The sequence below is a fragment of the Panulirus ornatus genome, chromosome 61, assembly GCF_036320965.1.
Source record: "Panulirus ornatus isolate Po-2019 chromosome 61, ASM3632096v1, whole genome shotgun sequence".
In the NCBI taxonomy this organism is placed as follows: domain Eukaryota; kingdom Metazoa; phylum Arthropoda; class Malacostraca; order Decapoda; family Palinuridae; genus Panulirus; species Panulirus ornatus.
The window spans coordinates 7,825,852-7,849,680 of record NC_092284.1 but is presented as its reverse complement, the minus strand read 5'-3'; the positions used below and the strand labels follow the sequence as shown (position 1 = coordinate 7,849,680).

At 42.1% G+C, this 23,829-nt stretch overlaps 1 protein-coding gene across 1 annotated transcript in view; it reads left to right on the top strand.

The window, feature by feature from the left end:
• The window catches only part of LOC139767442 (uncharacterized), a 298,235-nt gene that overhangs the window by 233,568 nt on the left and 40,838 nt on the right, over positions 1-23,829 (top strand). The window contains exon 9 of the mRNA XM_071696824.1: positions 14,288-14,438. Coding sequence (XP_071552925.1) covers positions 14,288-14,438 — 151 coding nt within the window. The remainder of the gene's footprint in view (positions 1-14,287; positions 14,439-23,829) is intronic.

The following is a 23,829-nucleotide window of genomic DNA, read 5'->3' as shown; positions in this document are numbered from 1 at the left end:
GAGGGGAGGATTTCTGGCCCCCCGCTCCCGTCCCCTTTAGTCGCCTTCTATGACACGTGAGGAATGCGTGGGAAGTATTCTTAATCCCCTATCCCCAGGGATATGGAATGTTTTTTTTTCTTTTCTTTTTTGCTTTGTCGCTGTCTCCCGCGTTTGCGAGGTAGCCCAAGGAAACAGACGAAAGAAATGACCCAACTCACCCCCATACACATGTATATACATACGTCCACACATGCAAATATACATACCTACACAGCTTTCCATGGTTTACCCCAGACGCTTCACATGCCCTGATTCAATCCACTGACAGCACGTCAACCCCGGTATACCACATCGATCCAATTCACTCTATTCCTTGCCCTCCTTTCACCCTCCTGCATGTTCAGGCCCTGATCACACAAAATCTTTTTCACTCCATCTTTCCACCTCCAATTTGGTCTCCCACCTCTCCTCGTTCCCTCCACCTCCGACACATATATCCTCTTGGTCAATCTTTCCTCACTCATTCTCTCCATGTGCCCAAACCATTTCAAAACACCCTCTTCTGCTCTCTCAACCATGCTCTTTTTATTTCCACACATCTCTCTTACCCTTACGTTACTTACTCGATCAAACCACCTCACACCACACATTGTCCTCAAACATCTCATTTCCAGCACATCCATCCTCCTGCGCACAACTCTATCCATAGCCCACACCTCGCAACCATGCAACATTGTTGGAACCACTATTCCTTCAAACATACCCATTTTTGCTTTCCGAGATAATGTTCTCGACTTCCACACATTCTTCAAGGCTCCCAGGATTTTCGTCCCCTCCCCCACCCTATGATCCACTTCCGCTTCCATGGTTCCATCCGCTGCCAGATCCACTCCCAGATATCTAAAACACTTTACTTCCTCCAGTTTTTCTCCATTCAAACTTACCTCCCAATTGACTTGACCCTCAACCCTACTGTACCTAATAACCTTGCTCTTATTCACATTTACTCTTAACTTTCTTCTTTCACACACTTTACCAAACTCAGTCACCAGCTTCTCCAGTTTCTCATGTGAATCAGCCACCAGCTCTGTATCATTAGCGAACAACAACTGACTCACTTCCCAAACTCTCTCATCCCCGACAGACTTCATACTTGCCCCTCTTTTGCAAAACTCTTGCATTTACCTCCCTAACAACCCCATCCATAAACAAATTAAACAACCATGGAGACATCACACACCCCTGCCGCAAACCTATATTCACTGAGAACCAATCACTTTCCTCTCTTCCTACACGTACACATGCCTTACATCCTCGATAAAAACTTTCCACTGCTTCTAACAACTTGCCTCCCACACCATATATTTTTAATACCTTCCACAGAGCATCTCTATCAACTCTATCATATGCCTTCTCCAGATCCATAAATGCTACATACAAATCCATTTGCTTTTCTAAGTATTTCTCACATACATTCTTCAAAGCAAACACCTGATCCACACATCCTCTACCACTTCTGAAACCACACTGCTCTTCCCCAATCTGATGCTCTGTACATGCCTTCACCCTCTCAATCAATACCCTCCCATGTAATTTACCAGGAATCCTCAACAAACTTATACCTCTGTAATTTGAGCACTCACTCTTATCCCCTTTGCCTTTGTACAATGGCACTATGCACGCATTCCGCCAATCCTCAGGCACCTCTCCATGAGTCATACATACATTAAATAACCTTACCAACCAGTCAATAATACAGTCACCCCCTATTTTAATAAATTCCACTGCAATACCATCCAAACCTGCTGCCTTGCCGGCTTTCATCTTCCGCAAAGCTTTTACTACCTCTTCTCTGTTTACCAAATCATTTTCCCTACACCATCCTCCTATCATTATATGTAGCAGGTTATGGAGGACAACTGCCTGAGATAGTACAGCTATCCTTACTTAAAGTGATAAATTTGGGCTAAGCTTTTGTTTCAATCACTGTTATCCCAAGTTAGTTCAGGACACACATATTCTGAGAATTTTTATTCTGAGATAATTCGTCTAGCGTTTCACATGTGTTGTCTATCATTCCCAGCAAATGAGAACCTTTTACATGTCATTCCTCTCTGTGGATGGCACCACAAGCATTTCTTTGCGTCTGCTTTTTTATTGTTTTTCTATCGTCATTGTATTTAGTGATTCTTTTTTTTATTATTATACTTTGTTGCCATCTCCCGCATTAGCGAGATAGGGCAAGGAAACAGACGAAAGAATGGCCCAACCCACCCACATACCCATGTATGTACATACACGTCCACACACGCACATATACATACCTATACATCTCAATGTATACATATATATACACACACACACATATACATATATACACATGTACATAATTCATACCGTCTGCCCTTATTCATTCCCGTAGCAACCCCGCCACACATGAAATAACAACCCCCTCCCCTGCATATGCGTGAGGTAGTGCTAGGAAAAGACAACAGAGGCCACGTTCGTTCACACTCAGCTGTCATGTATAATGCACCGAAACCACAGCTCCCTTTCCTCATCCAGGCCCTACAAAACTTTCCATGGTTTACCCCAAACGCTTCACATGCCCTGGTTCAATCCATTGACAGCACGTCGACCCCAGTATACCACATCGTTCCAATTTACTTTATTTCTTGCACACCTTTCACCCTCCTGCATGTTCAGGCCCTGATCACTCAGAATCTTTTTCACTCCATCTTTCCACCTCCAGTTTGGTCTCCCACTTCTTGCTCCCTCCACTTCTGACACATATATCGTCTTTGTCAATCTTTCCTCACTCATTCTCTCCATGTGACCAAACCATTTCAAAACACCCTCTTCTGCTCTCTCAACCACACTCTTTTGATTACCACGCATCTCTCTTACCCTTTTATTACTTACTCAATCAAACCACCTCACACCACATATTGTCCTCAAACATCTCATTTCCAGTACATTCACCCTCCTCCGCACAACTCTATCTATAGCCCATGCCTCGCAACCATATAACATTGTTGGAATCACTATTCCTTCAAACATACCCATTTTTGCTTTCCAAGATAACGTTCTTGACTTCCACACATTTTTCAACGCTCCCAGAACTTTTGCCCTCCCCCACCCTATGATTCACTTCCGCTTCCATGGTTCCATCCGCTGCCAAATCCACTCCCAGATATCTAAAACACTTCACTTCCTCCAGTTTTTCTCCATTCAAACTTTTTTTTTTTTTTTTTTTTTTTTGCTTTGTCGCTGTCTCCCGCGTTTGCGAGGTAGCGCAAGGAAACAGACGAAAGAAATGGCCCAACTCACCCCCATACACATGTATATACATACGTCCACACACGCAAATATACATACCTACACAGCTTTCCATGGTTTACCCCAGACGCTTCACATGCCTTGATTCAATCCACTGACAGCACGTCAACCCCGGTATACCACATCGCTCCAATTCACTCTATTCCTTGCCCTCCTTTCACCCTCCTGCATGTTCAGGCCCCGATCACACAAAATCTTTTTCACTCCATCTTTCCACCTCCAATTTGGTCTCCCTCTTCTCCTCGTTCCCTCCACCTCCAACATATATATTCTCTTGGTCAATCTTTCCTCACTCATTCTCTCCATGTGCCCGAACCATTTCAAAACACCCTCTTCTGCTCTCTCAACCACGCTCTTTTTATTTCCACACATCTCTCTTACCCTTACGTTACTTACTCGATCAAACCACCTCACACCACACGTTGTCCTCAAACATCTCATTTCCAGCACATCCATCCTCCTGCGCACAACTCTATCCATAGCCCACGCCTCGCAACCATACAACATTGTTGGAACCACTATTCCTTCAAACATACCCATTTTTGCTTTCCGAGATAATGTTCTCGACTTCCACACATTCTTCAAGGCCCCCAGAATTTTCGCCCCCTCCCCCACCCTATGATCCACTTCCGCTTCCATGGTTCCATCCGCTGCCAGATCCACTCCCAGATATCTAAAACACTTCACTTCCTCCAGTTTTTCTCCATTCAAACTCACCTCCCAATTGACTTGACCCTCAACCCTACTGTACCTAATAACCTTGCTCTTATTCACATTTACTCTTAACTTTCTTCTTTCACACACACATTCAAACTTACCTCTCATTTGACTTGTCCCTCAACCCTACTGTACCTAATAACCTTGCTCTCATAGCACTTCAAGAAAATGTTTTTTGTGTTACTTTTTGTGTGCATGTACACATTTCAAAATTTATTTACAAAGAAATGTGATTTTTGGAACTGAAAAAATATGGGAAGCTTGATTTTTATAACTGAAAAAATAAGGGTAAAGGAAAGGGTAAAATTGGTTCCCAGAACCATTGTACACCCTGCATTTCAGAATTATTAGCCTTCCTTTCTGTCTTGTTAAAACCAGTTAGTGGACTAGTCTTAGCAGTGTCTCCCTACATGCAGCATATATGAATCCTGCTTAGTTTTATTGTGTTTCCCTTCTTCTACCTTTCCTTATTATGAACGTCAAATTAAAAACAAATAAGAGTGCGGTAAGCTTATGGCCACTGGAGCCCAGCATTGTGAGGTACAGAGGATCTCTGTAGTCCTGTTAGTCTTTCTTACCAGAGATAGGGAGGACTTAGCAGTAGCAGTACTTTTTTCTACCAGGATCCATTTTCCTCTAATAGACCTGACTTCTTGCTATTATTTTTTCATCTGCTCAACACCATCTAGCCAGTACCACTCTTAAGTCTTTCATGGTCTGGAGTTGCACCTAATGCCAGCTCTCTCAAGGTCCAGCCTGTCATAGTGCTCACCCATTAGCTTACATATACTGTATACTTTTTGTAATAGAATGTCATGTGATTTAGATAAAACTACTATTTTTTATTCTTCATATTCATCCAGATAGTTTATCTTGATTTTTTTCAGTGAATATTTATGTGAAATAAATAATTCTGTATCCCTGGGGATAGGGGAAAACGAATACTTCCCACGTATTCCTTGCATGTCATAGAAGGCGACTAAAAGAGGAGGGAGTTGGGGGCTGGAAATCCTCCCCTTCCTCTTTTAATTTTTCAAAAGGAGGAACAGAGTTGGGGCCAAGTGAGGATGTTCCTTCTAAGACTCAGTCCTCTTTTCTTAACGCTACCTCGCTAATGCAGGAAGTGGCGAATATGTATGAAGAAAATAATTCTACGTGAAATTGATAGTTGACAAGAAAACATTGCAATTATATGGATGTCTAGAATTACATCAACTATGTCAGTGATAAATAATGCAGAAATAAGTGTACGTGGATAGATAATCAAAAAAGAAATCAAGCATGAATAAGAAGGGAAGATGAGAGGATGGATGAGCAAAACTGTTCTAATGTAGTATATAGGAAATAGTGATATGGAATTAAACTGAAATGTTTATGACATGCAGTCAGTCATACTTGATTTACACATGGAAACCTTGAGAGAGTTAAAGATATCGTACATGGATTGCACATACAAACTTTGAGAGCTTTTATTTTACTTCTCTCTGTCCACATCTGTCTTATAATGTTTGCTGTGGCCACTCCTTTGAGGGAGTTTCAGGAGGGAACAGGTGTTGGAGGTGTAGATAGATAGATAGATAGATAGATAGATAGGTAAATAGATTGATTAGTATGATTTCTTTTATGTAGCATTAATGAGATGGCTTTGATTTGGGCATTCAGTTATCAGTGTCATTTCAGCTAATATAAGAAATGTAATGGCCAAAAGTATTTGAACTGATTAGATTCAACCAAGATAGCATCACTTTGAATTTTCAGTGTTAATCTCTTTATCTACACTATATTGTCTCTTGTGATGCAGAAATGTATTCTTTATGAAAGAGGCGTTTAAACAAAACCTTGCTTGGTGTCATGCAAATTGCTTGTAAATGGAATATCCTTGGGATCTATGTTTGCCAAAGAAGAGGTAATTTTCATATTTTTATTTTGCATGAGAAAGGAAGGGGTTAGGTTATTTCAATGGTGAACTCTCTGCTAAGGAAGGTAAAGGGTCTAATATTGATAACTGCTTCAACTTCTTGTAATACTTTATCCATATCATTTGAAGAAATCTTACAGTTGTACAGCAAACTTTGTAAGGTTTTCTTGATTATACCAGTGCGGTTGAGAGAGCAGAAGAGGGTGTTTTGAAATGGTTTGGTCACATGGAGAGAATGAGTGAGGAAAGATTGACCAAGAGGATATGTGTGTCAGAGGTGGAGGGAACAAGAAGTGGGAGACCAAATTGGAGGTGGAAAGATGGAGTGAAAAAGATTTTGAGTGATCGGGGCCTGGAGATGCAGGAGGGTGAAAGGCGTGTAAGGAATAGAGTGAATTGGAACGATGTGGTATACCGCGGTTGACGTGCTGTCAATGGATTGAACCAGGGCATGTGAAGCGTCTGGGGTAAACCATGGAAAGTTGTGTGGGGCCTGGATGTGGAAAGGGAGCTGTGGTTTCGGTGGATTATTACATGACAGCTAGAGACTGAGTGTGAATGAATGTGGCCTTTGTTGTCTTCCTAGCGCTACCTCGTGCACATGAGGGGAGAGGGGGTTGTTATTTCATGTGTGGCATGGTGGCGATGGGAATGAATAAAGGCCGACAGTATGAGTTATGTACATGTGTATATATGTATATGTCTCTGTGTGTATATATATGTATATGTTGAGATTTTTTTTTTTTTTTTTTTTTATACTTTGTCGCTGTCTCCCGCGTTTGCGAGGTAGCGCAAGGAAACAGATGAAAGAAATGGCCCAACCCCCCCCCATACATATGTATATACATACGTCCACACACGCAAATATACATACCTACACAGCTTTCCATGGTTTACCCCAGACGCTTCACATGCCTTGATTCAATCCATTGACAGCACGTCAACCCCGGTATACCACATCACTCCAATTCACTCTATTCCTTGCCCTCCTTTCACCCTCCTGCATGTTCAGGCCCCGATCACACAAAATCTTTTTCACTCCATCTTTCCACCTCCAATTTGGTCTCCCTCTTCTCCTTGCTCCCTCCACCTCCGACACATATATCCTCTTGGTCAATCTTTCCTCACTCATCCTCTCCATGTGCCCAAAGCACTTCAAAACACCCTCTTCTGCTCTCTCAACGACGCTCTTTTTATTTCCACACATCTCTCTTACCCTTACGTTACTCACTCGATCAAACCACCTCACACCACACATTGTCCTCAAACATCTCATTTCCAGCACATCCATCCTCCTGCGCACAACTCTATCCATAGCCCACGCCTCGCAACCATACAACATTGTTGGAACCACTATTCCTTCAAACATACCCATTTTTGCTTTCCGAGATAATGTTCTCGACTTCCACACATTCTTCAAGGCCCCCAGAATTTTCGCCCCCTCCCCCACCCTATGATCCACTTCCGCTTCCATGGTTCCATCCGCTGCCAGATCCACTCCCAGATATCTAAAACACTTCACTTCCTCCAGTTTTTCTCCATTCAAACTCACCTCCCAATTGACTTGACCCTCAACCCTACTGTACCTAATAACCTTGCTCTTATTCACATTTACTCTTAACTTTCTTCTTCCACACACTTTACCAAACTCAGTCACCAGCTTCTGCAGTTTCTCACATGAATCAGCCACCAGCGCTGTATCATCAGCGAACAACAACTGACTCACTTCCCAAGCTCTCTCATCCCCAATAGACTTCATACTTGCCCCTCTTTCCAAAACTCTTGCATTTACCTCCCTAACAACCCCATCCATAAACAAATTAAACAACCATGGAAACATCACACACCCCTGCCGCAAACCTACATTCACTGAGAACCAATCACTTTCCTCTCTTCCTACACGTACACATGCCTTACATCCTCGATAAAAACCTTTCACTGCTTCTAACAACTTTCCTCCCACACCATATATTCTTAATACCTTCCACAGAGCATCTCTATCAACTCTATCATATGCCTTCTCCAGATCCATAAATGCTACATACAAATCCATTTGCTTTTCTAAGTATTTCTCACATACATTCTTCAAAGCAAACACATGATCCACAGATGTATAGGCATTTATATTTGTGTGTGTGGACGTGTATGTATATACATGTGTATGTGGGTGGGTTGGGCCATTCTTTTGTCTGTTTCCTTGCGCTACCTTGCTAACGTGGGAGACAGCGACAAAGTAAAATAAATAAATAAATAAATACCAGTTTGTTATTTGTAGAAATTCTTTGCTATGGAGCATGAATAGTGATGAATTTTCAAAATACTGTAATCTTTTGGTATTTGGCTTAGTTATTCTTTATTACAGGTATAGTATTTTTTTTTAATGAAAAACTACAATTATACAGTCTTATGCACTTTGTTTACATGCATACCTCTATACTAATATGCATTTAACAAACAGTTATGATTATATGAGATATACTTTACTGGTTTGGGAATGTCTTGGGAGTAGAGTCAGGGGTTCATGAGAGGACAAGAGCAAGGGAAGGAGTAGCATTACTCCTGAAACAGGAGTGGTAGGAGTATGTGATAGAGTGTAAGAAAGTAAACTCTAGATTGATATGGGTAAAACTGAAAGTTGATAGAGAGAGATGGGTGATTATTGGTGCATATGCATCTGGGCATGAGAAGAAAGATCATGAGAGGCAAGTGTTTTGGGAGCAGCTGAGTGAGTGTGTTAGTAGTTTTGATGCGCGACACCGGGTTATAGTGATGGGTGATTTGAATGCAAAGGTGAGTAATGTGGCAGTTGAGGGAATAATTGGTGTACATGGGGTGTTCAGTGTTGTAAATGGAAATGGTGAAGAGCTTGTAGATTTATGTTGATTGGGAATACCTGGTTTAAAAAGAGAGATATACATAAGTATACATATGTAAGTAGGAAAGTTGGCCAGATAGCGTTATTGGATTACGTGTTAATTGATAGGTGCATGAAAGAGAGACTTTTGGATGTTAATGTGCTGAGAGGTGCAACTGGAGGGATATTTTTTTATTGTTTTTATTTTACTTTGTTGCTGTCTCCCGCGTTTGCGAGGTAGCACAAGGAAACAGATGAAAGAAATGGCCCAACCCACCCCCATACACATGTATATACATACACGTCCACACACGCAAATATACATACCTATACATCTCAATGTACACATATATATACACACACAGACACATACATATATACCCATGCACACAATTCACACTGTCTGCCTTTATTCATTCCCATCGCCACCTCGTCACACATAGAATACCATCACCCTCCCCCTCATGTGTGCGAGGTAGCTCTAGGAAAAGACAACAAAGGCCCCATTCGTTCACACTCAATCTCTAGCTGTCATACAATAATGCCCGAAACCACAGCTCCCTTTCCACATCCAGGCCCCACACAACTTTCCTTGGTTTACCCCAGACATTTCACATGCCCTGATTCAATCCACTGACAGCACGTCAACCACGGTATACCACATCGATCCAATTCACTCTATTCCTTGCCCGCCTTTCACCCTCCTGCATGTTCAGGCCCCGATCACTCAAAATCTTTTTCACTCCATCTTTCCACCTCCAATTTGGTCTCCCACTTCTCCTCGTTCCCTCCACCTGCGACACATATATCCTCTTGGTCAATCTTTCCTCACTCATTCTCTCCATGTGCCCAAACCATTTCAAAACACCCTCTTCTGCTCTCTCAACCACGCTCTTTTTATTTCCACACATCTCTCTTACCCTTACATTACTTACTCGATCAAACCACCTCACACCACACATTGTCATCAAACATCTCATTTCCAGCACATCCACCCTCCTGCGCACAACTCTATCCATAGCCCACGCCTCGCAACCATGTAACATTGTTGGAACCACTATTCCTTCAAACATACCCATTTTTGCTTTCCGAGATAATGTTCTCGACTTCCACACATTCTTCAAGGCTCCCAGGATTTTCGCCCCCTCCCCCACCCTATGATTCACTTCCGCTTCCATGGTTCCATCCGCTGCCAGATCCGCTCCCAGATATCTAAAACACTTTACTTCCTCCAGTTTTTCTCCATTCAAACTTACCTCCCAATTGACTTGACCCTCAACCCTACTGTACCTAATAACCGTGCTCTTATTCACATTTACTCTTAACTTTCTTCTTTCACACACTTTACCAAACTCAGTCACCAGATTCTGCAGTTTCTCACATGAATCAGCCACCAGCGCTGTATCATCAGCGAACAACAACTGACTCACTTCCCAAGCTCTCTCATCCAGAACAGACTTCATACTTGCCCCTCTTTCCAAAACTCTTGCATTCACCTCCCTAACAACCCCATAGATAAACAAATTAAACAACCATGGAGACATCATACAGCCCTGCCGCAAATCTACATTCACCAAGAACCAATCTTTTTCCTCTCTTCCTACATGTACACGTCCGGTCCCCTCTAGTCGTGAGGAATGCGTGGGAAGTATTCTTTCACCCCTATCCCCAGGGATGTCTGATCATTATCTTGTGGAGGCGAAGGTGAAGATTTGTAGAGGTTTTCAGAAGAGAAGAGAGAATGTTGGGGTGAAAAGAGTGGTGAGAGTAAGTGAGCTTTGGAAGGAGACTTGTGTGAGGAAGTACCAGGAGAGACTGAGTACAGAATGGAAAAAGTTGAGAACTAAGGAGGTAAGGGGAGTGGGGGAGGAATGGGATGTATTTAGAGAAGCAGTGATGGCTTGCGCAGAAGATGCTTGTGGCATGAGAAGCGTGGGAGGTGGGCAGATTAGAAAGGGTAGTGAGTGGTGGGATGAAGAAGTAAGATTATTTGTGAAAGAGAAGAGAGAGGCATTTGGACGTTTTTTGCAGGGAAATAATGCAAATGAGTGCGAGATGTATAAAAGAAAGAAGCAGGAGGTCAAGAGAAAGGTGCAAGAGGTGAAAAAGAGGGCAAATGAGAGTTGGAGTGAGAGAGTATTATTAAATTTTAGGGAGAATAAAAAGATGTTTTGGAAGGAGGTAAATAAAGTGCATAAGACAAGGGAGCAAATAGGAGCTTGAGTGAAGGGGGCTAATGGGGAGGTGATAACAAGTAATGGTGATGTGAGAATGAGATGGAGTGAGTATTTTGAAGGTTTGTTGAATGTGTTTGATGATAGATTGGCAGATATAGGGTGTTCTGGTTGAGGTGGTGTGCTAAGTGAGAGGGTTAGGGAAAATGATTTGTTAAACAGAGAAGAGGTAGTAAAATCTTTGCAGAAGATGAAAGCCGGCAAGGCAGCGGGTTTGGATGATATTGCAGTAGAATTTATTAAAAAAGGGGTGACTGTATTGTTGACTGGTTGGTAAGGTTATCTAATGTATGTGTGTCTCATGGTGAGGTGCCTGAGGATTGGCAGATGCTTACATAGTGCCATTGTACAAAGGCAAAGGGGATAAAAGTGAGTGCTCAAATTACAGAGGCATAAATTTGTTGAGTATTCCTGGTAAATTATATGGGAGAGTATTGATTGAGAGGGTGAAGGCATGTACAGAGCATCAGATTGGGGGAGAGCAGTGTGGTTTCAGAAGTGGTAGAGGATGTGTGGATCAGGTGTTTGCTTTGAAGAATGTATGTGAGAAATACTTAGAAAAGCAAATGGATTTGTATGTAGCATTTATGGATCTGGAGAAGGCATATGATAGAGTTGATAGAGATGCTTTGTGGAAGGTATTAAGAATATATGGTGTGGGAGGCAAGTTTTTAGAAGCAGTGAAAAGTTTTTATCGAGGATGTAAGGCATGTGTACGTGTAGGAAGAGAGGAAAGTGATTGGTTCTCAGAGAATGTTGGTTTGCGGCAGGGGTGTGTGATGTCTCCATGGTTGTTTAATTTGTTTATGGATGGGATTGTTAGGGAGATAAATGCAAGAGTTTTGGAAAGAGTGGCAAGTATGCAGTATGTTGTGGATGAGAGAGCTTGGGAAGAGAGTCAGTTGTTGTTCGCTGATGATACAGCGCTGGTGGCTGGTTCGTGTGAGAAACAGCAGAAGCTGGTGACTGAGTTTGGTAAAGTGTGTGAAAGAAGAAAGCTGAGAGTAAATGTGAATAAGAGCAAGGTTATTAGGTACAGTAGGGTTGAGGGACAAGTCAGTTGGGAGGTAAGTTTGAATGGAGAGAAACTGGAGGAATTGAAGTGTTTTAGATATCTGGGAGTGGATTTGGCAGCGGATGGAGCCATGGAATCAGAAGTGAATCATAGGGTGGGGGAGGGGGCAAAAGTTCTGGGAGCATTGAAGAGTGTGTGGAAAGCAAAAATGGGTATGTTTTAAGGAATAGTGGTTCCAACAATTTTATATGGTTGCGAGGCATGGGCTATGGATAGAGTTGTGCGCAGGAGGGTGGATGTGCTGGAAATAAGATGTTTGAGGACAATATGTGATGTGAGATGGTTTGATCCAGTAAGGAATAATAGGGTAAGAGAGATGTGTAGTAATAAAAAGAGTGTGGTTGAGAGAGCAGAAGAGGGTGTTTTGAAATGGTTTGGTCACATGGAGAGAATGAGTGAGGAAAGATTGACCAAGAGGATATATGTGTCGGAGGTGGAGGGAATGAGGAGAAGTTGGAGACCAAATTGGAGGTGGAAAGATGGAGTTAAAAAGATTTTGAGTGATCAGGGCCTGAAAACCTCGCACACATGAGGGGGAGGGGGTTATTATTTCATGTGTGGTTGGGTGGCGATGGGAATGAATAAGGGCAGACAGTATGAATTATGTACATGTTTATATATGTATATGTGTGTGTGTGTATATATATGTATATGTTGAGATATATAGTTATGTATATTTTTGTGTGTGGACGTATATGTATATACATGTGGGCCATGGTTGGGCCATTTCTTTCGTCTGTTTCCTTGCGCTACCTCGCTAACGCTGGAGACAGCGACAAAGCAAAATAAATAGATACTTTACTGGAAATTAGCATAAATATGAGGTCATAAACTAAAAAGAATAGAAGATTGAAATATAATTTATGTAATTTCAAGAGTTATAGGAATTTCAAAATCACTAAACTTTAACTGTATTTACAGGCATTTTTGTTTTTGTTTTTGTATTTGGCCTGTTGACAGCACATCACCTCTTGCACAACATTAATCCAACTTATTCTATCCCATGTTTGCCTCTTACCCTCCTGAATATTCAGACTCAGATACCCAATTGCTTCCATAACTCATCCTTTTATCTCATTCAGGGTCTTCAAGTACACTTTTCTGCACCCACTTCAGGCTGTCATTCTTCTCTTATCCTTTTTGTGTCTGAGCCATTTCAGCACATCTTGGTCATCCCTTTCTCTTATACTGTCATTCCATACATGATCAACTTGCCTCACAACACATATTGTCCTCTGGCATTTCTTTTCCATCACTTTCACCATCTTTCTTTCTTTAGCAGTCAGCACTGTAAGGACCACTATACCTTAAGATACTTTCATTATTGACCTAACAGACACTGACATCTTCTACATGCTCCTAAATGCACCCAGGATCTTAACTCCTTCTCCTCTGCTGCTCCTAGTTACTTAAAGTGCATCATTTCTTCCCTTTCATGCTTACATTCAGACCATTCTGTCTCATACTCATGATACAACTTATTATCTTACTTTTGTTCACATGTACCATCAGCTTTTGTTCACATTTACTGTCAACTTTATTCTTTCACATGCTTCCCAAACTCTGTCACGAGATCCTGGAATTTCTTTCAGGAATCTACCTTCCATCAGAGCGATGTTATCTGCAAACTGCAACTGATTCACTTTATGTTCCCCCACCCACCCAACCAACCCCATTCCCCACTCCCTAGTATACTGTAGACCCACCCCTCACTTGAAGACTCGCACATATACCCTCCTCACCACCTTGTCTGTAAAGAGATTGTATTACCATGATAGCATTACATCCTTGACACACTCCCACATCCTGACTGGGAAGCACTTGCCCCACTCCTTTCCTCCTCACAAACATGCTTCAGTTTTTCAGTAAAAACTTCTCACTGCTTTTAATAAGTTTTCATTTAGCCTATATATTCATAGCACCATCCACAGTGCCTCTCTGTCAACTCCAGATCCACTGATGTTGTACACAGTTCACTCTCTTTCCACAAGTATTTCTCATACAAAGTCTTAAAGCAAATGCCTGGTCTGAACACCCTCTGCTTTTCCTAAAGCCATGTTGCTGCTTCCCAGTCAGATATTTTATTCATGCTCCTACCCACTCAAACACTTCTCTCCCTAATACCTTACAAGGCACCAACAGCCTTAGCAATGCTGGTTCTTTTTCAGGACTATTTTGGCGTCAACAGTGTCCAAAAGGGGGCCAGTGCAATTTCCTCCATGCATACCGCAACCCAGGTAATGCTTTCTGGCGAGCAGATCATGACTTTCAGCCACTTGAGTATCCCAGGAACCCACAAACAACGAAACATCCATACAGGTGATTTGTCATTTTGTCATCATTTACAGCTTTTGTGGTTTGAAGGACACCTTGTAAGAGAGGCAGTATGAGAGATGTTTCCAGTTGTTTCGTGATTCATTCACAAATCACGGTTTTTTCCATACTTGGTTGCCACTTCCCACGTTAGTACCAGAAACAGATGAAGAAAGGCCACATTTGCTCATGTCCATTCTCTAACTTAATTGTATAATGCACTGAAACCACAGTTCACTATGCAAAACCAGGGTCCAGAGACCTTCCCATGGTTAATCTCAGATGCTTCACATGTCCTGGTTGAGTCACTGATGGCACGTCAACATTAGTGTACCACATCATTCCAATTCACTCTATCCCATGCATGCCTTTCATCCTCCTGCATGCTCATAATCTTTCTCATTTCATCCTTCCATCTCTCATTTGGTCTCCCCCTTTCTCCTTGTTACCTCCATTGCTGCCACATATGTACAATTCAGAATAATTCTTGTATACACGTTCTTCATATACAGGAAGTTTAAGTTTTCTTATCTTTCATATATACATGACTTCCAAAATACATTAGGATATTGTCAATAGCTTTTCAGGAGTCTGTTGGTGTAGTTTTGATGATAGATACATCATGCATTAGGAAATTTCTGTTCTGCAAACCCTTGGGGGTCATTTGTATTTAACCCTCTTGCTTCTTCTAGTTTGTATATGTTCCAGCATTTTATTTTCTGTTTATTGGTCGTTGCTCGTATAGTTAGAATTCTTAAATTGGCCACTTGAAGCAAAAAAATATAAGATCAAAATATTGTATAAGATCAGCACACATCCCTGAGGAAGGGAGAAAGAATTCTACCTCCTTATTCCTAGTGTGTCATAAAAGGTGATTTAGAGGGATGAGGGCAAGGGGCTGAAAATTCCTCTTTAGTTTATTTCAGTTTCTAAAAGATATTAGAGAAGAAGAGGCCAAGTGGGGAGTGCATATCCTCCTTAAGACTCAAGCTGGGCTGACTGAAGTGTGTGGATGCAATTAAGATATTTGAGGAAAGGAACCTGGAAGTTCTGTATCTGAGTGAAAGAGATCTCAGTGGTTTGGGAATGTCTTAAAAGTAAAGTCAGGAGTTGGTGTGAGTGTAAAAGCAAGTTTAGGAAGGGATAGCAGTGCTGCTGAGGCAGTTGTGTAAATGTGGAACAGAGTATAAGGAGATGAGCTCTAGACAGATGTGGATATATAAAAATGAAAGTGGACTGTGAGAGATTGGTGATCATCAGTGCAGATGGTACCATGGAAGCAGAAGTGAGTCACAGGGTGGAGAAGGGGGGCAAACGTTGTAGGAGTAATGAGGAATGGGTGAAAGGCGAGAACGTTATCTCGGAGAGCAGAAATGGGTATGTTTGAAGGAATAGTAGTTCCAACAATGTTATATGGTTGCGAGGCATGGGCTATAGATAGGGTTGTATGGATGAGGGTGGATGTGTTGGAAATGAGATGATTTGATAGAGTAGATAGTGAGAGGGTAAGAGAGAAGTGTGGAAATAAAAAGTGTGGTTGAGAGAGCAGAAGAGGGTGTGTAGACATGGTTTGGACATATGGAGAGAATGAGTGGGGAAATGTTGACAAAGAGGATATATGTGTCAGAGATGGAGGGAACAAGGAGAAGTGGGGGACCAAATTGGAGGTGGAAGGATGGAGTGAAAGGGATTTTGAGCAATTGGGGCCTGAATATACAGGAGGGTGAGAGGTGTGCAAGGAATCGAGTGAATTGGAATGGTGTGGTATACTGAGGTTGACATGCTTTCAATGAACTGACCCAGGGCATCTGAAATGTCTGGGGTAAACCATGGAAAGATCTGTGGGGCCTGGATGTGGATAGAGAGCTATGGTTTCAATGCATACATCCTCAATGTCAATCTTTCCTCTCATTCTCTCCATGTGACCAAACCATTTCAACACACCCTCTTCTGCTCTCTCAACCAGTCTTTTTTATTACCACACATCTCTTTTACCCTTTCATCAATTACTTGATCAAACCACCTCACTCCACATATTGTCCTCAAACATTTCATTTCCAACACATCCAACCTCCTCCGCACAACCCTGTCTATAGCCAATGCCTCGCAACCATATAACATTGTTGGAACCACTATTCCTTCAAACACCCATTTTTGCTCTCTTAGATAATGTTCTTGCCTTCCACACATTCTTCAACGCTCCCCCAATGTATGATATATATTTTCATACACATTCACCATTTCCAGCATTATTGAGGTAGCGATAAGAACAGAGGATTGAGCCTCAGAGGGAATATCCTCACTTGGCCCTCTTGTCTGTTCCTTCTTGTGGAAAATTAAAAAAAGTAAGTGATCTTGGAAAGGAGACTTGTGTGAGGAAGTACCAGGAGAGATTGAGTGTAGAATGGCAAAAGGTGAGAGCAAATGACATGAAGGGAGTGGGGAAGGAATGGGATGTATTTAGGGAAGCAGCTAGCGCACAATATGCATATGACATTAGAAAGGTGGGAGATGGGCAGATTAGAAAGGGTAGTGAGTGGTGGGATGAAGAAGTAAGGTTGTTAGTGAAAGAGAAGAGAAAGATGTTTGGATGATTTTTGTAGGAAAGTAGTGCAGATGATTGGGAGCTGTATAAAAGAAAGCGGCAGGAGGTCAAGACAGGTGTAAGAGGTGAAAAAAGGGAAAATGAGAGTTGGGGTGAGAGAGTATCATTATATTTTTGGGGGAATAAAAAGATGTTTTGGAAGGAGGTAAATACCATGCTTAAGACAAGAAAACAAATGGAAACATTGGTGAAGGGGGCAAATGGGAAGGTAATGACAAGTAGTGATGAAGTGAGGAGATAGAGTGAGTATTTTGAAGGTTTGTAGAATGTGTTTGATGATAGAGAGGCAGATAAAGGGTGTTTTGGTTGGGTTGGTGTGTGAAGTGAGAGGGTTAGGGAGAATGGTTTGGTAAACAGAGAAGAGGTAGTGAAAGCTGTGCAGAAGATGAAAGCTGGCTAGGCGGCAGGTTTGGATAGTATTGCAGTAGAATTTATTGAAAAAGGGGGTGACTGTATTGTTGACTGGTTGGTAAGGATAGTCAATGTATGTATGGATCATGGTGAAGTGCCTGAGGATTGGTGGAGTGCATTCACAGTGCCATTGTACAAAGGCAAAGGGGATAAAGGTGAGTATTCAAATTACAGAGGCATAAGTTTGTTAAGTGTTCTTGGAAATTTATATTGGAGGGTGTTGATTGAGAGGGTGAAGGCATGTACAGAGCATCAGATTGAGGAAGAGCAGTGTGGTTTCAGAAGTTATGGAGGATGTGTGGATCAGGTGTTTCCTTTGAAAAATGTATGTGAGAAAGAGTTGGAAAAACAGATGGATTTATATGTAGCATTTATGGATCTGGAAAAGGCATATGAAGTGCCAATCCTCAAGCACTTCACCATGAACCATACATACATTGAATATCCTCAACAACCAGTCAACAACACAGTCACCCCCTTTTTTAATAAATTCCACAGTAATACCATCCAAACCCGCTGCCTTGCCGGCTTTCATCATCCACAAAGCTTTCACTACCTATTCTCTGTTTTCCAAATCATTCTCCCTGACCCTCTCACTTTGCACACCTCCTCAATGAAAACACCCTATATTTGCCACTCTTATCATTAAACACATTCAGCAAACCTTCAGAATAGTCACTCCATCTCCCTCTCACTTCACCACTACTTGTTATTACCTCCCCATTTGCCTCCTTCCCTGATGTTCCCATGTGTTCTCTTGTCTTATGCACTTTATTTGCCTACTTCCAAAACATCTTTTTCTTCTCCCAAAGATTTAATGATACTCTCTCACCCCAACTCTCATTTGCCCTCTTTTTCACCTCTTGCACCTTTCTCTTGACCTCTTGCTTCTTTCTTATATACATCTCCCAGTAATTTGCACTATTTTTCCTGCAAAAATCGTCCAAATGCCCCTCTCTTCTCTTTTTTTTAACAATCTTACTTCTTTATCCCACCACTTTCTTTATCCCATACCCTTTCTAATCTGCCTAACTCCCACCTTTCTCATGCCATAAGCATCTTTTGCACAAGCCATCACTGTTTCCCTAAATACATCTCATTCCTTCCCCACTCCCCTTGTATCATTTGCTCTCATCTTTTTCCATTCTGCACTCAATATCTCCTTGTACTCTCTCACACAAGTCTCCTTTCGAAGCTCACTTACTCTCACAACTCTCTTCACCCCAATATTCTCTCTTCTTTTCTGAAAACCTCTACATATCTTCACCTTCGCCCCCACAAGATAATGATCAGACATCCCTCCAGTTGCCCCTCTCAGCACATTAGCGTCCAAAAGTCTCTCTTTCACATGCCTATCAATTAACACATAATCCAATAATGCTTATGTATATCTCTCTTTTTAAACCAGGTATTCCCAGTTACCAGCCCTTTTTCAGTACACAAATCTAAAAGCTCTTCACCATATCCATTTACACCCTCAACTGCCACATTCCTCACCTTTGCATTCAAATTACCCATCACTATAACCTGGTCTCGTGCATCAAAACTGCTAACACACTCGCTCAGCTGCTCCCAAAACACTTGCCTCTCATGATCTTTCTTCTCATGACCAGGTGCATAGGCACCAATAATCACCCATCTCTCTCCATCTACTTTCAGTTTTACCCACATCAATTTAGAATTTTCTTTTTTACACTATCACATACTCCCATAACTCCTGTTTCAGGAGTAGTGCTACTCATTCTTTTGCTCTTGTCCTCCCACCAACCCCTGACTTTGCTCCCAAGACATTCCCAAACCACTCTTCCCCTTTACCCTTGAGCTTCATTTCACTCAGAGCCAAAACATCCAGGTTCCTTTCCTCAAACATACTACCTATCTCTCCTTTTTCCTCATCTTGGTTACATCCACACACATTTAGACACCCCAATCTGAGCCTTCGAGGAGGATGAGCACTCCCCACATGACTCCTTTTCAAACTCACTCACCAACTTCTGTAGTTTCTCATGCGAATCAGCAACCAGAGCGGTATCATCGGCAAACAACAACTGACTCACTTCCCAAGCTCTCATCCCCAAGACACTGCATACTTGCCCCTTTCTACAAAACTCTTGCATTTACTTCCTAACCACCCCATCCATAAACAAATTTAACAAGCGTAATGGCTTCACACGCCCATGCCACAGACTGATAATCACTGGGAACCAATGACTCCTCTCTTCCTACTTGTACACATGCCTTACATCCTTGGTAAAAAGTTTTCACTTTTTCTAGCAACTTACCTCCCTTAGAATATACTCTTCATACCTTCCACAAAGCATCTCTCTTAACCCTATCATGTGCCTTTTCCAGATCCATGAATGCTACATACAAATGCATATATATATTTACAAGTATTATAATTTTTTTATACTTATCACTGTTTCCCGCGTCAGTGAGGTAGCGCAAGGAAGCTGATGAAGAATGGCCCAAAAACTCATTTCATGTGTGGCGTGGTGGCGACGGGAATAAATAAAGGAAGAAAGTTTGAATTATGTGCATGTGTATATATGTATATGTCTGTGTATGTATATATATATGTATATGTTGAAATGTATAGGTATGTGTATGTGCGTGTGTGGACGTGTATGTATATACATAAGTATGTCGGTGGGTTGGGCCATTTTTTCGTCTGTTTCCTTGCGCTGCCTCGCTAACGCGGGAGACAGCAACAAAGTATAATAAATTGAATATATATGTGGTTGTGAGGCATGGGCTATAAATATGGTTGTGCAGAGAAGGGTGGATGTGTTGGAGATGAGATGTTTGAAGACAATATGTGGTATGAAGTGGTTTGATCAAGTAAGTAATGAAGGGGTAAGAGAGATTAGTGGTAATTAAAAGAGTGTTGTTGAGAGAGCAGAAGAGGGTGTATGGAAATGGTTTGGTCACATGGAGAGAATGAGTGAGGAAAGATTGCCAAAGAGGATATATGTGTCAGAGGTGGAGGGAACGAGAAGTGGGAGACCAAATTGGAGGTGGAAGGATGGGGTGAAAAAAATTTTGAGCGATTGGGGCCTGAACATACAAGAGGGTGAAAGGTGTGCTACGAATAGAGTGAATTGGAATGATGTGGTATACTGGGGTTTACGTGCTGTCAATGGATTGAACCAGGATATGTGAAGCATCTGGGGTAAACCATGGAAAGTTTTGTGGGCCCTGGATGTGGAAAGGGAGCTGTGCTTTCGGTGCATTACACATGACAGCTAGAGACTGTGTACAAAAGTGGCCTTTGTTGATTTTATCTAGCACTACCTCGCACGCACACGGGAGGAGAGGGATGCCATTTCATGTGTGGTGGAGTGGCAGCAGGAATGGATGAAGGCAGCATGTATGAATATGTGCATGTGCATGAATGTATATGTCTGTGTATGTAATAGTGCAAATGACTGGGAGATGTATAAAAGAAAGAGGCAGGAGGTCGAGAGAAAGGTGCAAGAGAGGTGAAAAAAGAGGGCAAATGAGAGTTGGGGTGAGAGGGTATCATTAAATTTTAGGGAGAATAATAAGATGTTTTGGAAGGAGGTAAATAATGTGCGTAAGACAAGACAGCAAATGGGATTATCGGTGAAGGGGGCTAATGGGGAGGTAATAACAAGTAGTGGTGATGTGAGAATGAGATGGAGTGAGTATTTTGAAGGTTTGTTGAATGTGTTAGATGATAGAGTGGCAGATATAGGGTGTTTTGGTCGAGGTGGTGTGCAAAGTGAGAGGGTTAGGGAAAATGATTTGGTAAACAGAGAAGAGGTAGTAAAAGCTTTGCGGAAGATGAAAGCCGGCAAGGCAGCAGGTTTGGATGGTATTGCAGTGGAATTTATTAAAAAAGGGGGTGACTTTATTGTTGGCTGGTTGGTAAGGTTATTTAATGTATGTATGACTCATGGTGAGGTGCTTGAGGATTGGGGGAATGCGTGCATAGTGCCATTGTACAAAGGCAAAGGGGATAAGAGTGAGTGCTCAAATTACAGAGGTATAAGTTTGTTAAGTATTCCTGGTAAATTATATGGGAGGGTATTGATTGAGAGGGTGAAGGCATGTACAGAGCATCAGATTGGGGAAGAGCAGTGTGGTTTCAGAAGTGGTAGAGGATGTGTGGATCAGGTGTTTGCTTTGAAGAATGTATGTGAGAAATACTTAGGAAAGCAAATGGATTTGTATGTAGCATTTATGGATCTGGAGAAGGCATATGATAGAGTTGATAGAGATGCTCTGTGGAAGGTATTAAGAATATATAGTGTGGGAGGCAAGTTGTTAGAAGCAGTGAAAAGTTTCTATCGAGGATGTAAGGCATGTGTACGTGCAGGAAGAGAGGAAAGTGATTGGTTGTCAGTGAAAGTAGGTGTGCGGCAGGGATGTGTGATGTCTCCATGGTTGTTTAATTTGTTTATGGATGGGGTTGTTTGGGAGGTGAATGCAAGAGTTTTGGAAAGAGAGGCAAGTATGAGGTCTGTTGTGAATGAGAGAGCTTGGGAAGTGAGTCAGTTGTTGTTCGCTGATGATACAGCGCTGGTGGCTGATTCGTGTGAGAAAGTGCAGAAGCTGGTGACTGAGTTTGGTAAAGTGTGTGAAAGAAGAAAGTTAAGAGTAGATGTGAATAAGAGCAAGGTTATTAGGTACAGTAGGGTTGAGGGTCAAGTCAATTGGGAGGTAAGTTTGAATGGAGAAAAACTGGAGGAAGTAAAGTGTTTTAGATATCTGGGAGTGGATCTGGCAGCGGATGGAACCATGGAAGCGGAAGTGAATCATAGGGTGGGGGAGGGGTCGAAAATCCTGGGAGCCTTGAAGAATGTGTGGAAGTCGAGAACATTATCTTGGAAAGCAAAAATGGTTATGTTTGGAGGAATAGTGGTTCCAACATTGTTGTATGGTTGCGAGGCATGGGCTATGGATAGAGTTGTGCGCAGGAGGGTGGATGTGCTGGAAATGAAATGTTTGAGGACAATGTGTGCTGTGAGGTGGTTTGATCGAGTAAGTAATGTAAGGGTAAGAGAGATGTGTGGAAATAAAAAGAGCGTGGTTGAGAGAGCAGAAGAGGGTGTTTTGAAATGGTTTGGGCACATGGAGAGAATGAGTGAGGAAAGATTGACCAAGAGGATATATGTGTCGGAGGTGGAGGGAACGAGGAGAAGAGGGAGACCAAATTGGAGGTGGAAAGATGGAGTGAAAAAGATTTTGTGTGATCGGGGCCTGAACATGCAGGAGGGTGAAAGTCCGGCAAGGAATAGAGTGAATTGGATTGATATGGTATACTGGGGTTGATGTGCTGTCAGTGGATTGAATTAGGGCATGTGAAGCGTCTGGGGTAAACCATGGAAAGTTGTGTGGTGCCTGGATGTGGAAAGGGAGCTGTGGTTTCGGGCATTATTGCATGACAGCTAGTGACTGAGTGTAAACGAATGGGGCCTTTGTTGTCTTTTCCTAGCGCTACCTCGTACACATAAGGGGGTAGGGGGATGGTATTCCATGTGTGGCGAGGTGGCGATGGGAATGAATAAAGGCAGACAGTGTGAATTGTGTGCATGGGTATATATGTATGTCTGTGTGTGTATATATATTTGTACATTGAGATGTATAGGTATGTATATTTGCATGTGTGGATGTGTATGTATATACATATGTATGGGGGTGGGTTGGGCCATTTCTTTCGTCTGTTTCCTTGCGCTATTTCGCAAACGCGGGAGACAGCGACAAAGCAAAATAAATATATACATCTGTATTAATTTTATATTATTTTATTATACTTTGTCGCTGTCTCCCACGTTTGCGAAATAGCGCAAGGAAACAGACGAAAGAATGGCCCCACCCACCCACATACACATGTATATACTTACACCTCCACACACGCACATATACATACTTATACATCTCAATGTATACATATGTATACACACGCAGACATATACGAAAATGCACATGTACATAATTCATACTGTCTGCCTTTATTCATTCCTGTCGCCACCCTGCTACACATGACATGACAACTCCCCTCCCCCTGCTTTTGCGCGAGGTAACAGTAGAAAAAGACAACAAAGGCCATATTTGTTCACACTCTGTCTCTAACTGTCATGTATAATGCACCGAAAGCACAGCTCGCTTTCCACATCTAAGCTCGAAAGAACTTTCCATGGTTTACCCCAGATGCTTCATATTCCCTGGTTCAATCCATTGACAGCACGTTGACCCCAGTATACCACATCCTTCCAATTCACTCTTTTCCTGCATGCCTTTAACCCTCCTGCATGTTCAGGCCTCGATCACTCAAAATCTTTTTCATTCCATGTTTCCACCTCCAATTGGGTCTCCCACTTCTCCTCGTTCCCTCCACCTTTAACACATATATCC